At 40.8% G+C, this 17292-nt stretch overlaps 1 protein-coding gene across 1 annotated transcript in view; it reads right to left on the bottom strand.

Moving 5' to 3' along the window:
• drosha (drosha ribonuclease III) overlaps nt 1-17292 on the bottom strand; it is a 152740-nt gene that overhangs the window by 2761 nt on the left and 132687 nt on the right. The window contains exons 28-31 of the mRNA XM_055059367.1: nt 14967-15049; nt 12527-12630; nt 10097-10189; nt 7923-7969 (exon numbers count right to left, since the gene is read on the bottom strand). Coding sequence (XP_054915342.1) covers nt 7923-7969; nt 10097-10189; nt 12527-12630; nt 14967-15049 — 327 coding nt within the window. The remainder of the gene's footprint in view (nt 1-7922; nt 7970-10096; nt 10190-12526; nt 12631-14966; nt 15050-17292) is intronic.

The following is a 17292-nucleotide window of genomic DNA, read 5'->3' as shown; positions in this document are numbered from 1 at the left end:
CTGTCCAATAAAAAGCTAAATTGATAGACGATTGACAAAAATTCAACATTAATGGCCACATTAATGACTTTGGTTACATCAGAATTAACCTCCAGAATGAAACTTATGCAACAAATGTCATTCAGATACATGAGACAGATACATGAGATACTTTTTAGGACAAACCCAAACACCTCATACCAAAACGCCAGCCCTGGTAGTTTGGCTACAAAACCAGCTGATCTCAAAAACCATCGAGAAAAAAATGAGATAATCTGCTTCACAGACGAAGATGGAGCCGAACTCCAGTTCCATACGTTTGGTGTTCGGCAGAAAAACAAGAAGTGGTTGCATAAATAAAAAGGTGAAACATCCTCCAGGCTGAGGGAGCATGTGGCTCGATGTGAACATCCGGATATTTAACAGGAATTGAACCAAACGGGCCATTCGCACATCTGCGAGGCGCCATTAATGCTGAATGAGGAAACACACCAACATATGCTGCCGGACCGTTAACGTCATTCCTCTCATTTCTGCACATTCACACCAAAGGTCAAGGTGTGGGGAACGGTCTAAAGTTTTTCATTTTTAGGACTTTTCAGGTGGAAAATGGCATCAAACTTCACAATATGTAGCTAAATTTCCAATAATTTCAATGTTAATCTTAAAAAAAAAGGTCCAAATTCATAAAGAACTGGTTCTGAAGCCTTTTAGTTTAACCCAGGAAGCTGCAACTTGTGGCTTTTATAAAGCAAAATATAAATATTTTCACATAAAATGGTAATACAATAAGCTAGTACTTTTGCACACTTTAATGTACTGAAATATTTATAGCAAAAAAGAACCAAAGTAACTTTATGTTTTTTTTAATGTTTTTAGAGATCAATCCTAGCCCACAATTTAGCATCAGTTCTTTAACAGAATGTTGGGAATCCTTCCTGCCGTTACAAACAGAAGGAGTTGATGGACTTCAGGTGGTTTTCCACTGAGCGTTTACATTGCTGTGCAGCTCGGCACGCATGGCGGCGGCCCGCTGGTTTGTGTCGACTCGCTGAGGATCACATTTGACTGTGCAGTTTTTCCAGTCGCAACTCGTGACCATGCAAACTGAGTGCAAATTAGAGCTTCAGAGGCTTTTAACAAAGCCTGAGTTTGGCTGAGAGAGAGAGAAGAAGAAATGGAAAAGGAGAAAAGGACCAATCTGCAGCGAAACCCGAGAAACTTAAAAACTAAGGATGTTTGAAAACAGATTTAAATCTTTGGATGAAATGTATGGAATATATTAAATAGTAAATAAAACTGATCTTTCAAGGCATCAATTATTTTGTCCAACACAACACAGAAGTTGCTTGAAATCTGGGTGCAGTAATGAACTCAGACCTGAACCTTCAGAGCCACATAAAGACAGTTATAAAGTCGACCTTTTATCACTTGAATAAGATTTCCAGATTAAAAGGACTAAAACTATCTATGCCTTTATTTCTTACAGCAACAGATCTGCTTAAAAGGTCAATAAGACACGAAACGCAGTAATATATGAAGAATGTAGAAATTCAGCTTCTATGCACCATAAGTCTGGAACAAACTTAACTTCAAGTCCTTTAAACCTCGTCTAAAAACCCTCCTGTTTACGTCCTTTGACCAAATCCAATGTTTAATAAGTAGTCGCTATTGTATTTTTATTTCTGAGCTGCTGCTCAAACAAATAAACTTGACTGAAGTTATGAAATAGTTTTCACCATTTTCTGCAGCCTGAACTCGCTGGAGGAAATCATCTTTAACTGATTTCCAACAAGCAGCAGCTTCACTCGTCTGCAACCTGTTCATGTATTCATAATTCAAGGGCCTCCTATGGTACATATGCAACACAGTCAAAAACCACAATTTACATATATTATGCATTTGACTTGTTGAGGGGAAGAAGATGAGTGTTCTTTCTGCTGCAACACTCTAATTTGTCATTATAGAAACAGAGAAAGAAAGTGTGTGATAACAGCGGTATCCCATTAAAAACGGAGAGGCAGGGAAGAATAAAAACATCACTGAAACACACTGCAGGAAAAGCCACACTGCAGTTAAAATATGGAAATCACCAGCATTTTTTCCAGGGAGATGACTTGAGAATAACCCACTCAAGAGGGGGGAAAACAAGCTTTGGCCCATTTGCATTGTTTAACATGCAGCGCAGGAACAACCGACAAAAGAATAATGCGGCGACAGAAAACACAAGGCCTTGGTTTCAGAAGGTGTGGGCCGGTTCCTGGCCGGTTCCCGGCCGGTTTCCGGCCGTCCGGCGCCGAGGAAGACGCACCTTTACTTTGCATGCTGAACGGTGAACACATTAACTCACACAACCGACTGCAGACTGAATGAAAATGTTCCGTCAAACAGCAGGATGTGAAAAAAGTTACTTTTCGGAGTATTTTTACCCTGCTGTACTTTTTTATTGTCACACCAGAATGCATGGATGAAAAGCAAACATGTTTTAACCTGCAGTTTCTGTTCAAGGTTTTATTGAAGGAAACTGATTTGGAAAAATGTTCAATTGAAAAATAACAAAACTTCCATTTAACTTTATATTTGAGTCCATCTGATGTAGTTTCTAAATATTAAATTAATGTTAATTTGAGTAAACTTTTTTACCATCTAGCTTTTTACTTTTACTTGCTACTTTCTTTTGGTTACCCACTAAATTTTAAATTTAATCAGAAATTCACAACACAGACAGATCTGCAGTTTCTGTTGAAGTTTTTAAAGTTTTTTAGTGAAAAAAAGTGATTTGGAAAACTTTTCTTTTGCCTGATTTTGTTATTTTTTTTTGTTATTTTTATGACTCATTGCTGTTTTTATTCTTAAAGTAAAAACATTTCCACTTCTCTTCATATTTTGGTCTTTAAGTTTTAAATGATAATTTGATCAGCTACTCAGACGTTTCACCAAATACTTTTACTCAAGTCATTATATTTTGAAGTATCTCTACTTTCTGCATTAAACCAAAAACTCACCAGACAGACACACAACAAATTAGACGGCTACTTTTCCACCTTTACTTGATTAAAACATGTTGAGGTTCTGAAGCATCCGGTTTTGTTTTAGCATTCAGAGCGAACGGAGCGTCTCCTGCAGCGCATCACATCCGTCAACAGGCCAGCAGCGGCTGCAGAAAGCTGCTGATGAAGGGATTTTCCTGCCATGCCAAAGGGCAAATAAAACCCTGAAGCCAGCGAACACAGACGCTGCATACTGTTCTTTACTCTCCTCTTTATCCGCCTGGTGCTTTTATCCAGAGATTAAGAGGTTTAGAGGGAACCGAGTAAAGAACGTGGTTCCCCTGCAGCAACAAGCTGGATAGAGACTCTTTTCTCCTAGTCAACAGATATTGTATTGTTTAAAAAACAAGCAGCTGCAAGGAAGCAAAGGGGAAAAAGGAGAGGCGGCGTGCTTTTAGACAATAATCTGCAAAGAATCTGGATTACCAACGAGGCAGGATAACAGCTGATGTTTACAAGTTTATTCTGACCTTCCACTCATTTTGTGAAAGCTGCTATGAATTAGCATGCTAACTTCATGTAGCTCAGATAAAAGACTTTAAAATACGTTTGTACTGTGGTTGTATTAACCTTAAAGACCACTCAGGTCTACTGGTCCAGAACCAGAACCGAACATGGAAAAGCCCAGATTTTATAAAACTATCATCAAGTTGTGATGGTTTAAAATGAGACAGAAAATCTGAGAGAAATAACATAAAAAATTAAGCTACTAACCCAAAACAACCAATCAGAGCCAGGAGGAGGGTTTAATGCTGTCAATCAACACTGTGAATGTGCTGCTAAATGTTCTAATGGTGAAGAAACAAATTACATTTAGAGGAAAACCATTTATCCTTAACTAGCCTTAGCTTTACTGACAGGCTATGTTGCAGAGAGCAAAGGGTGGAGGGAGCACAAGAGTGATTGACAGCGCTAAGATCCTCCTCTTGGCTCTGATTGGTTGTTTTTGACTTAGTGGCATATTTCTGGAAGCTCAAATTTTTCACATTAACTGTCACAATGTAACAATAACTTTAATAAACATGTAAAGAAAAGTAAAAGACAGTAAAGAAGCCAAATAGAGGCTCTTTCTCCTTTTATTACAAACTATATTGTTTATCAAAACAAGCAAAGGGAAGATGAGTCTCACCAGTTCTATCTGTGAGAATTGAATGATAAACGGTTGAACCGTTCCTACTTATGTTTGAAGCTCTGCGTCAGAAACTGACCCGATGACTCCGCCTGGCTGCTCTCAGCTCAATCTGTTTGCACTCATGTTTCCTGACAATGTGGGCCTTGCTTCACGTTTAATTCTGCCCTGACAGACACGGCCAGGAGACTGTCAAAGCGCGAGCCATCAAAGGCGGGAGCCGGCCCAAACCGCCGGCCCAAACCGCCTGCGCATCGGCCAGAGTCGGCACCGTCCGGCTTCGGCGTCTTTAATGAGCTCTGAGCTGTCGGAGCGAATGCAGTCGCGTCTCCTCACCTTCCTCTCCGTGGGTTCCTGTCAGCCGGGAAAAGATCAGCGGCGGAACCACAGAAAAGAAGAAGTTCAATTCTTCTCCAAGTGCTCCTGATACTCGGGGAGGCTTTAAATAAAACATGGAAACGAATCCCGACACGATGCAGGGCGGCGTTTTCGATCAGAGGCTTACACAAGGCAGGGCTGTTATACAGCTGGAGTAATGGTGTAGCCAGAACTGCACAGAGGGCCAATAAGACAATCAATGATGAATTACATGACACCGGGGCTAATGTCCTTGATTAGTCTTGCTATGCGAACAAATGAAGCGAGGCCCTTGACAATCACACTGGAGACAATGCGGCTCCAATAGGAGCTGATGTGTCTGCAGCACATGAGCTCAAGTCTCATTATACAAACTCATGGTCAGGAGACGCATAAATCCTTCAAAAGCACGTTTAAATCCTGATTGTGTCCTTGCAGGCTTGTATAAACAGAATCATGTTTGCCTATGGAACCAAAGACGAACATTTTCTGCTCAGACATGATGAATCGAGACAGGATTCATGAATCATAATAATAAAAAAAAGCCATTAATTTATGTGTTGAAGAATGTGGCCTCTTAATAAAATAGATAAAACCAAATTCCACATCATTTTGTTGGATTATAATCATTAATGGTTGTCTTAATCAGAGGTGGACCCAAACAACATTATTAACCAAAACACTACTCCAATATATTTTTACTTTAAAGAGAGAGCATCACGTATTTTAAAGGCACATTGCACCATTTTATTGCACAATCTCTGTTACCTTCAGTCTGTATATCAAAAAACAAGAAGTTTGATGCTTTGAAATTGGGTCTTTGTCTCTTCAAGAAGCTCCTGCTCTTTTCCACGATGCCGTTTCAACCGTGTTTATCAACGCTGAACTGAGAAGTAGTTGCGGCAGGTGTTTGCTAACTGCTGCTGCCGCTAGTCTATAGGAGCTGAGAGGAAAAGGGACGGGGTGTAGTGAAAATCCCAGCAAGTAAATATAACTGAACGAATGTAACTAGTTACGACCCACTTCTAGTCTGGTCAGATTTATGTTTGACGTTTTATTTTGAAATTTAATGTGTTATTTTATGGTGTTTATCAGACAGACGTACAGAAACATTTTTGGTAATTTTTTTTTTTAACTATTTTAGAAAAGTGACGTTATTAATTGGTGCTAATTTATGAAATCATCACTTTTTAAACACATGTAGTTTTATTTTATAAGAGCGCAAACATTTTTTAGTCTGTGATTAAACTGTAATTAATACCTATTTAGCTAAACCTGGACTTCTTAAAATACAAAAGCAAACAAACATATTTGTTTGTTTCATTTCAAGTCACCTTTTCAAAACAGCCTCATTTTTCCTTTCCAACCACTTCACATGCAAGAAGATCTACTTTTATCTCTTCTGCCAACAGTCTGCACTCAAAACTTAAAGCAGGTTAGAAATCCCAAAGCTCACAGCGGGAACATCATGTGAAAAAGAGAACATCCTGCTGACAGGTGACTTGTAAATTCGCAGCTTTAAATTAGGTGAGAATACAAACAAAGCCCTTCAACTGGAGGCACTCTGCACCAAACAAGGGAGGGCTCCAAGAGATGATTTTAAATTAACTGACCTTTTAAAAAGGCATCGCTAATCTAGTCACATGAAACAGCAATTTATGAGGGGGGGAAGTGTTCATTTACTAGCAATGAGCATCTATCAATCTTGGTGACAGACGAGTACGCTGGGGAGAGGGAGGAAGACGGAGGGCATGGCGACTGGAGCTGCAGCTCCTGACACGCTAACGCTAATGTTTCATAAAAAGCTAAAGCCTGAGCACACAAACTGCATCAATCACAAGTGGCTGGAGGCCTCATTTAAGAGCAGAGAGAAATCAAAGTCGGACCTCTGCGCCCTCGGCGACTTCCACGGACCAGCTCCAACAAAGCCATTTGTGTTCACCTCCAGCTAATTAGTCGAGAGAAGAACAAATTGTACGTTTGATTAATGAAGTAGGCGCAGAAAGCAACTGATTCCAGTCCAAGATGTCCCTCCCAAACACAATCTGGATTCTGCACACATGCATCTGCATACATATGCAGGGAGAGTCTGAGGCGGCGGTACGCGATGGAAATTGCTGGTGGATGTGTTTGCGAGCGTCGCGTAATTGTAGTTTTACTTGGCAGAGAACGAGACGTCATAAACGCCTCAAACCCGCCATCTATTCTCCTTAAGTGCCGGTTGATGAAAAGACAATAACAAGATGAAAAACAGCCAGGGAGGGCAGCGGCTCATCAGGGACGCATCAGACGCACTCCTTCAAATCTGAAGAGCGGCGATGAGTACATGAGAGTCCATCAGGGTGTGAAGAAACACGATCACACAGGAAAAAAAAAAGCCGCAACACAAACTGTGCATCGCTGACAGAAACATCCTGCCGGATGATCGATGTGTCCAATGGCGCTTAGCTTCCCGGTTCTGCGTTTCCGGCTCGGCCCGCAGGCTGACCGCCCTGCTAACACTCAGCGGCATCCTCCACACAAATGAGACGCACATAAACATCAAGGCTGTTTTCACACCTCACAGTCGGGTAAAACTGGTTCGATTGGGAAACAAAACGGCAACATTTGTTACATTTTCAGCTGCTGTGGTTTTATTTCACACTGCACTGAGTCAAACAAATCAAAGCTGTTCTCCTCCTTACCTGTGGGGGCGCTGCACCAAGAACCACTAAATGAAACGACACTAAAAGCTTCCGTCTTCATAAAATGTAAATAAAAATAGAGTAGTAGGATTTCTCTTTCGTTTTGGTGAAAATCACACATTTCTCCCACTAGAGCTAGGCTACCATGTTCGATTTGGTTGTATTTACCCAGAATCCCCTGCGCTGTTGTCCACTTCCTGCTTTTGGCGCAGTCCCCAGTCTGCTTGGCGTTCACATGTACATCCAAACCACACCAGAGTTCACTTCAACCAAACTGAGACCGAAGTTTGTAGGCAGAACAGAGTTTGCTTTGTTGGATTTTCATTCACACTTTCTCAAACAAATCAGACTTTATGAGCAAACTGAAGTGGACTGAACAGTAAAACAATCAGTCCAAGTTTCAACAGTTCTGTTGTTTTTATAAATACAAATTAAAAGAAGTCAGAAGCCTCCTCAGATCTGTTGTGAAACTGACTGCTACTGGAGATCCTTCCTGCCACCCAAAGCAATTCTTTTAAAATATGTGGATGATATTATGATGTGTTATAACAACATTTACTTTCCACTCGGGATAAATAAAGATGATATGAACATTCCCTGTCTATCAATCAATGTGTAAGGATGAAGAGCATTAGCATGTAGCAACGACATCCAGGAGAACCAAGACAGACACATTGGGAGAATATCTGAAGGAAAGTGTGTTTGTGTTGCTGAACAACTCACATTTTTCAAGCGCATCCATCGCAGCTCCCATTTCAGCCTGTTGGATGCTGGATTAGAGGGAGACAGAGACACACAGGCAGGGGAGGATTTTAGCATATTCAAAATGGGACTTTCTGAAATTCTGTCAAAGAAAAGAAAAACAGGCCTGGTGCTGAGAGGATTATCAGGAGGCATTATTTTTATTCTTAGCGCCCTTCAGCCTGACAGTCGCAGGTACCGCAGCGCACTCACTTCGGAAAGCACCGGGCGCCGTTTGCGTCTGCAACTCGGCGTCGTCCTGCGTGTATTATGTTGATCGTAACCTCAGCATTGGAGGTGGCTGGAAGCTTAAATCATGTAAATACGAAAACAGCGCGCGCGCCGAGATTCTGCAAAAGGGACAAACTTATCGCCAGCTTAGAGCAACAGAAACTGCTTTCAAGTGTGGATGGATGGATGAGTGTGTGTGTGTGTGTGTGTGTGTGTGTGTGTGTGTGTGTGTGTGTGTGTGTGTGTGTGTGAGAGGATGAGATGTTTGATGGATTTAGGTTTCATTTCTCGCAGGCTCAGCTGCGGCTTTATCGCCTCCAACCCTGAAAAGGCCGCCGTGTGGAGATTCACTTTCTCTGCTCTCCATGAATACAGGAAGTAGCGATGCAAAACAACAAAAATAATAATAAGACAAAGGTTGCAGACTGCAAAAACACGAAATATTACCAAGTATTTTTGGTCTAATTTCTACAACAAATATCTTAATACACTTAAGACAAAACTACCTTGCAAGTAAATGTTCAGCAGGATCCAGAGACTTGTTTTAAGTCATCTTTTCTTAAAGGGGACCAATTATGCAAAATTCACATTTTCCACGTGTTAATAATTCAATTTACAGCTTCTAAGAATAACCAAGGCACTTTAAACAATAGTCAGTTTTTGACAATAAGTCAATATTACCAAGTAATTTTGGTGTCTGGAAAATGAGACGTTTAAAAAAGCATCATAAATCAGTTACCTAGCAACCCAAGCTGAGTTCCAACACATTTGGTCAGCTGGTTTTACATATGCGCTGTACAATGGCTGCTGGAAAAGAAAAGTGTTTTGTTGCTGACTTACCATTCAGAAACCACTTGCTGCATTCTAGTTTTTTGAGAAGGAGGCTCTACTAATGCTTTTCAAAAAGGTCTGATTGTATCATTGCGTATCTGTGTGCAGCCACTTTCACGTGTGAGAGTTAAATGTTGAGTTGTTGGGCGTGGCCAGCAGATCTTTTGGATTTAAAGTGACAAGACGCCCTAAAACTGAGCAGATTGAAATCTTATTACCCAGAAATGATTTTGTGCAGAAAACATATTGAACATGTTTTTTTTTATAGATTCTCACCTGTTCACAGAAGAATGGGTCACTTTTATTATAATCCTACAGATTTTTTTCCCCAAGTGAAATAATCTACCAGTGAAACATGCTTTAAAAATCAATATTAAAAAAATATTGATTTCAAAAAGCTTCACATTTATTACTTTAAAAATAGTCTTGTTTCATTTCAAATGTACCAATATGTTTCCACTTGAAACCAGAGCAAAAATACTTGGTAATATTACATTTTTTGCAGTGTGAAAAACACAAACGCTTTCCTGCGCCTCCTGCTGCGGCCGCAGAAATCCCAGGTGCAGCGTCGCCTCGGCGCATTCGCTTCTGAGCAGCAAAGTGATATTTTCATAACAAAATTTATGTCAAATCAATAATGAATTGATTCATTTTCATTGTGCATAATGTCTCTCCCAATAGAGCTGAGCTTAATTGCCATAATAAACGGCATCAGTACAGCGAAGCCATTATTCTCATCCCATTAGTAGTGCACTGAGAAGGAAAGCAGCTGCTTGTTGTTGGATATTTTTAATCTTATCACAGTTTTCTGAACATTTTTCATTTCAGAACTTTGTTAGTTCAAACCATCAAAACCAAAATTTACTGTGAGTTTAAGATATTTAAGGTCTAAAAGGAAGAATTGAAGGATCAGGATTTCGACATGTTTCACATAAAAATATCTGATTTTTGTTTTCTAGAGTTTCCAGACGTTCGTGTTTTAAAATATAAACATTCAACTGGTAAAACCTTAAAACGAGAAGCAAGAAAGAAAAGAAAAACACAAAAATGTTTACAGTGGGATTGTCGACTGGGAATGAGGGGATTTTTCTCACCTTGGGCCTTTGCCGCAGCCGATGCGTTCTCCTTTGAAGTAGACGGCGACCGTGTACGTCCGGGCGTGCGACGGCCCGACCGTCTGCAGCGTCCTGCGATCAGCAGGAACAAACAAACAATCATGAGTCCAGGAAATTCATCTGAAGCAAACAGAGTCGCTCAAATGGTTGGAGCTGCTGACGAGAAACGGAGAAAAGAAGCGACTCGTTAACAATGATCCTCGTTCAACAGAAAAGAAACGGCGAGTCCGTTTCATTCCTGCAGGGACGGCAGCACAAACACGCTGCGACTCGGATGAATTACTCAGCGTTTACTTATTATTTCAGCGACTCGATCCATTTTTAATGCCGTGTGTCAATTATGACGGCGGAATCAATAATGCAGCGAGAGCGTCAGAACCGCACAGGAAGTACTGACGGCCTGCTGCGATGGAGCGGATCAGCCTCTCCTCTGGTCTGACTCCTGACCTCTGACCTCTGGGAGGAGCGTCAGCTGGAGGTCAGAGCATCAACAGAGCAGAGTTTTCCAGGAGATTTTTTTTATAAAACTGTGTGGAAATTAGAGATTAAATAAACGACAGGAAAGGAAGGAAAGATGGAAGAAAAACATCTTTCAACAAAAGATTAAGAAAATAGAGAAAGATGAAAGAAAGGAAGTACAACAAGGCAAGAAGAAAAGAGGGGAGGAAGTAATAAAGATAAGAGGAATCAAAAGAACAGAGGAAGGAAAGTTAGAAAATGACGAAAAGGTAGATAAAGATAGGATAGGACAGAAGGAAAGGAAGGAAGGACGAAAGGATCGGAAAATGGTAAATAAGAAAATGAGGGCAAAAGGAAGAAACAGGGAACGAAGAGAGGAACAAAAAATAGGAAGAAGGAAAAAAGAAAATGATGGAAAGACAGAATAAAGCAGGAAAGAAGTAAAACAAGGATGTAAGGAGTGAAGTAAAATAAGAAATTGAGGTAAAGAGAATTAAGTAGAAGGAGGAAGAAAGAAAATTAGAAAAAAATGGATTAAATGAAGTAAAATAAGCCAAATAGGAAGGAAGGAAACTAAAAAGCCTCATAAATCTTTGATTCGACTTCCATATTTTTCCAGGAAGTGAAGGAGCGTCTTCGCATCGACCTGCGGAGGTTGGGCCGCCGCCGCAGGAAGTCAGGATCACCCGACCGGACCCCGGTCTCCGCGGAGCGCCGCTCGCTCCGGGTGAATCGCTGAGATGCGTCTCGCCGCGGGCGGCGGAGCGCTGAGGGACGCGCCGTGTCAGAAACCAACAAAAGCAGGAGGAAAAATGAAGCTGAATAAACACGGAGCGGGACAGAAGGCGCCGACTGAACACTGGACATCAACGCCAACTTCTGTCTCCACGCTGACCTCCTGTTTTCTACGTCTCTATGGCAACAAACGCGGCGTGATGGCGGCCGTCCCGAGTCTTTTATTGAGCTCGACTTCTTGTTGAATGAGAGGTTTCGGCGGCCATGTTTATTTATCACCACAGCGACCTTCAGACCGGAGGTCAGAAACGTTCTGGGACCAACAGCAAAGAAGGGAAAACAGATTTTACTTTTCTAAACATTTACAGTGAGCAAAATAAGAGGCTAAACAGCAAAGCTCTGATTTTAGAGGGAAACCCAAAAATATAAGAATATAATAATTTTTAATGACAGAGATCATAATTACGGGTTTTCAGACTTTATTTTCTTACTTTTGGAATTATGATGCGTAACTGAAAAGACTTTCTGCAGGATTCAACACCTAAAAATCAAGACTTTTTAAGACCACCATGAATCCAAATTAAGACCTGTGTTCTCACACTCAACCTAGAGTTATAATATAAATTTGCACTCACCTGTAACAGAGGCAGAAAAAAAACAACAACTAGCAAGGTCACATTAGCAGCTATTAGCATCGACCACCTGGAGTCACATTGCTAATAAAATTATTGTAAAAAGCCTTTTAATGATGACTTTAAGAAGGGCTAATGCTTAGATTTATCCAGAAGTGCCACTAAAAACAGTTTAAAGAAACATTTTAGATGTTTTAATTTAAGCTTATTAAAACAATCCAACATATGAAAGATTTGATAGTTTGGACACAATTTCTCCAAAAACCTGAGCAGAAAACAGGGCTTACATTTATTCATTTACTAAAAACAATTCAATTTAAAGTCATTTTATTAAAAATGACAATGAATCAGCTACATAAATATAGAATTTTATGTGTTTTATAGTAAGTCAGCAAATTCTGAGTTGCTAGCATTTTAAAAACTATGTTTATTCCATAGTGATTTGTAAGGGAACACGTTCAAACATTGTGTTTGCAGCAGTTTGACGGTCAGTGGCTCAGAATAGCATCACAGCTGGCCTCGAGCAGCGCGTACACAGCGCCGCGTACGGAGCGGCGCTGCCCCGACTTCTCTCAGCTCTTACTTGTACAGCGGGATGTCGGGCTCCTTGCCCTCCGTTCTCAGGGTCAAACAGCACTGCTGCAGCTGAGATTTGGGGTCGTTCCAGTCCTGGTTCAAAATAAACTCCTGCAACACACAAACCACTCATTTCATTTCGATCTGTTTTTTCTTTAAAAGCCATTTCTTTGAGAGAATCAGTGCGCAGAAAGTTAGGACCCCTCTCCTTTGGCTCTTGCTTTTATTTCATTCCCGCCATCCCAGCGCTTTTTATAAAGCTCCCCCTTTTGGACTCACTTATTTGCTCGCTCTTAGACTGGCTCTCCATCTGTGTCTTCACAGTGGGTACAAATCACAAGCTACTTAAGACAAAAGCCAATCCCCGGCCAGAAATAAAAAGTGTCTGGGAGTCTCCCAGGTGTGCAGCCCTGATACATTTTTCCTATCCAAGTGGGACTTCTAAAAGCCCTTCCATTAACAGGGAAGCAGCCTTGTCATAAAAAGGCAGACTTTGAATGCAGAACTGTCTGCTCCTATTAATTTTCTACAAAGAGTGCTTCTGCTGCTTGTGCTCCCTTGCTCTCCATCTCTTTTTTTTCCCTCCATCCAACTTTCCCCCCCATCTCTCACTGCGAAAACAGAAGCATAGCGAGTGTTTTTGGTCTGGTTTTTTCCTGAAAATCTCTCAGTACAGTTGAAGTAAGACAATAATTCCTGAAAGGTGACCCGATCTGCCTCCTTGAGCGGGTTGGGATCGGTCTTTATTCTTAGATAATAAAATTTTAGTTAGAACGAGAATTTTTAAATCCAAATGAGCTGCTGGCCACGCCCAAAAACTCAACGTTTACTTTGACATGTGGAAATGGTTGCAAACAGATGCACAATTGCACAACCGTACATCTTTGAAAAGCAGAAGTGGAGCCTCCTGCACAAAAAACAAGAATGCAGCAAGTGGTTTCTGGAAGTTGAGCCAACACCAGAACACTAGTCTTTTCCAGCAGCCATTTAACTACTGAGGTTAAGCCAGCTGACCAAACATGCTGGAGCTCAGCTGAGCTTTACTGGGGTTGCTAGGTAACGGGCAGGACTCTGCTGATCTGTCACGTTAAATTCGGAAAGTTTCCCAGATACCAAGAAAACGTGAACTTATTGCCCAAAAAAGCAATAAAAAAAAAAGTTGAGACCCAAATAGAAACACAAAAATGTGCAAAGAGCAAAATAGTTGCACTGGTAGATTTCCACTCTAGCAATGAATAATGGTACATAAAGATTAAGGAGTTATTAAACAAATATCTTGCAAATATCTCAGATCACTTTAAATTAGACAAAAATAACTTACAAGTAATTTTTCAACAAGCTTGTTTTGAGTCAATAATTTATCAATATTGACGATAAAGTACTAGTTCCACTAGCAGATTATTTTAAGACATTTTTCTCATGTTATACATTAAACAATCGGAAACTAGTACTTTACCAATACTGACTCAAAACAAGCTTGCAGTGCAAGTTTTGTCCTTTTTCAAGAGTTCATGAGATTTGCAGAGGAAACTAGACTAAAAATACTTTTGTGTTTTTGCAGTGCTTCTGGGCGGTGGGAGGGTTTCACGCTCCTTCAGCATGAAGCAGAGGAATTTTGATGTTTGGAAATGAGCACAAAGCCCACCTCTGCTGCAGAACAAGCCACTCCTGTTGCAAAATGCACTTGTGCAAGCTGCTCGATATGCATCATCACACGGCGCAGCACAAAGGAGGGAAGAAATACGGCAAGGTTGGCTCTCTATTTCCATCTAAATTGGATGAAGCAGCACAGTGTGCCACGCCGTCTTTCCACAAGGCTGTGTAAGGAGACGTGCTGGCTGTTTCACAACTTTTCCTCTTGGATGTGGAAATGAGGTGCTCTCTTGCAGCGACCATGACGCAAAGCTCAGCTCCTCCAGAGCTGAGGATTCTCCCTGGAGAGGCACACCAAGACAGCAATTAGCATGGCATATCAGACCGCTGCAGCAGCCTCACAAGGAGAGGTCCAGGCTGCGCGGGACTCGCCATATGTGTATCTGATAGTTCTGCAAGCAATCTGGGATGTTTTCTCTCTACATTTGGACTTGGGGCACTTGAATAAAAATCCGCTCTGGCCGCAGGAGTTCTGAAACGCACTCGACTTCCTCAGCCACATTCCTTAGATCAATAGCCAAACGCTGATGAGCAGCAACAACATCCCGACGCATGCACCTCTGCAACGTTTGCGCTTTCCATTAAAAGTGGACTGGAATAGCAGCGCGAGCCGCCATTATGAGAGGCATTCGAGAGCCAAGCACCACTTCAGGGCCCCTGCATCGATCAGGGCCCGGCCATTAGCTCCCTCCTCATCATCATCATCTCCTCGGCGCTTTTCTCTCCTTAAGGTGCCCTGCTCGGCAGCGCATTGATCAGGCGCGGCCGCTGAATGGCCATCGATAGGTGCTCACCTTCAGCCGAGGGAAAAAGCAGACGTTCATGAAGGTGTGAACGTACTCCAGGTCTTTGTCGATGTAGAGAGCCGCGATGAAAGCTGCAACAACAAAGAGAGCACTTATAAAAAAGCAATAAAAGACGAAAAAAGAAAGCAAGGTAGCCGGTTAAGAACTTGTCCTCAACAACAGTCTTCTAGTTCTTCTTTTGAGATAAATGGAAGCTAAAAACCCAGAAGGCTTCAGCAGCAGACTGGAGTTTCATGTAAACATTTTGAAACGAGAACCACGTTTCCATCTAATGTAGCAAAATATCTGCAGTCAATCTTAAGTCATCCTGAATTAAATACCCAAGTAAACTATAAATAAAGCAGAGGCTTATGTCCCGTAACGTAGTGCAAAGGTCAAAAGTTTTAATGCACAGAATGTATCCAGCCTCGTAAGTTTGGCATCAGAAACGACCCAGAGGGGAATAAGAACAAATAAATCTGCACTTTTAAAAACAACATACACAAGACAAAACCTTCAACTAAGACTTTTTTATTCTGGGAAATGTTGCAGAAAAAAAACACAGATATATTTGAGTTTATTTGGTTTAATTTAACATCATATTGCAAAAGCAAAATCTAGTTTCTAGTGCAAATGTCTTAAAGCATTCTAAGACAAAACTATTCTGGTGGAAGTTTAAGTTGCAAGTTAGTTTTGTTTTATTTTAATTTTACTAAAATATTTCCTTCAGAAAATAGACAAAAATACAGATTTAGTTTTTGTAGTCTAATTGTTGTGTTTTAATGCACATTAAATGCATTTGTGGTTTGAACTGTTAAAATAAGCAGCTTTAAGTGTTTTAGAAAAGGTCTCAAGTATTTGTCTTGAATTTCTCTGTTTCACTTCAACAAGCCAACAATTATTGATCACTCTCTGTTGATCTATCTCATAAAATTCTATTAAAACGCAGTGAATCTTGCGGCTGTAACATGATAAAAGGTGGAAATGTTCAGGGGGTATTAAACTCCCAGGCAGCCTCTTTAAGATGAAACTGTACATCAAACTGCGGCGCTTCCAACCCAGCTGAAAAAGATTTCAAACGTAAGCAGAGGTCATGCGGTGTCATCTTCATCTCTCCGCGGCGCCTTTTGTTTTCCCATTTGCCGCCGCCGCATTCACTCATCTCAGCGGCTAAGACAGCAGGACACGAAGAGCGAATAATAGGTAATATTTCAGAGGGGCCAGTAAGGGGCCTGCCGCCGCCTCGGGGCGCGACTCTTCATATAGAGAAGAGCTGAAATCATTTCCATCGCTGGCCTCTCCACTTCCTCCTGTGTCATCAACTCTGCTCAAGCCCACAGAAAAAAAAAAGTGTTCATTTTTTAAATCTGAGCCATGATTTGAAAGGCAAATGATATGAATCACAGTTTGGTTTTTCATCATTCCGGAAGTGTTTATTCCCAACTTCCCATATGCTTCCGTCCCAGTTTGCTCTCTTTCTGTTGGCGTAACGCGGCGGCGGATGCGGACGCGGCGGCTCGGTCCCAATAAGAGACATATTTACATGCGTTATTCATCTTTTAATCTGGACAGACAAACAGTCTCTTCACTCTGGGCTTCAACTCAAGTGAAGGTTTGGCAGAGATGAGAAGAAATCTTTTTGTCTTTATTGGGATATTGGTGTAAATAAAGCTGCGTGTGGCCCAATCAGGAAAGACGTTTGAAAAGCTCTGTAATTAATTCATCTTTTACTGGAGAGCAATTAGAGAAAATGTAACAATTTCAGTCAATTTGTTCAAATGTGGAAAAGATATCAGGTTGATAACATGTAGACTGGCTGGATCTTAAAGGTCAAACCATTTAGTGTTGATGTTTGCATACAATGGTGTTCAAATTGGGGGTTGGGGGCCATTTGTGGTCCTTAGACTGATATTTTGCGGCCCCGCTGACCATAACTTAAAATAAATTAGGACAAAACTACAACTTTTAAATTAAATTTTACCTACTAAACAGTCAAATGCAACAACACAAAAAGGTAATTTTCCAGGTTTTCAGTGTAATCTGACTTGTAGATTGGCGCAAACAAATCTACTTTTAATTGTTGTAAACTTTATTTAAAGCAAGAAATAGTTGCTTATTTTAAATCAATACCTCCCTAATAACGGCAGATTATTTCAATTACAGGACATTTTCTAAATAATCTTGCAGTTGAAGCAAATATTCCCCAATAATAATCTATTATTGACTTCAAAAAAGCTCCTATTACTTAATGAAGTTACCTACATGTTACTTTTGTACTTTTTCAAGTGTAAAACAATATTTGCACAAGAAACTAGACATAAATATTTGGTAAGAT

This window comes from Poeciliopsis prolifica, unplaced genomic scaffold (assembly GCF_027474105.1).
Source record: "Poeciliopsis prolifica strain line A6 unplaced genomic scaffold, Auburn_PproV2 SCAFFOLD054, whole genome shotgun sequence".
NCBI classification, from domain to species: domain Eukaryota; kingdom Metazoa; phylum Chordata; class Actinopteri; order Cyprinodontiformes; family Poeciliidae; genus Poeciliopsis; species Poeciliopsis prolifica.
This window is presented reverse-complemented; position numbering and strand designations above follow the sequence as displayed.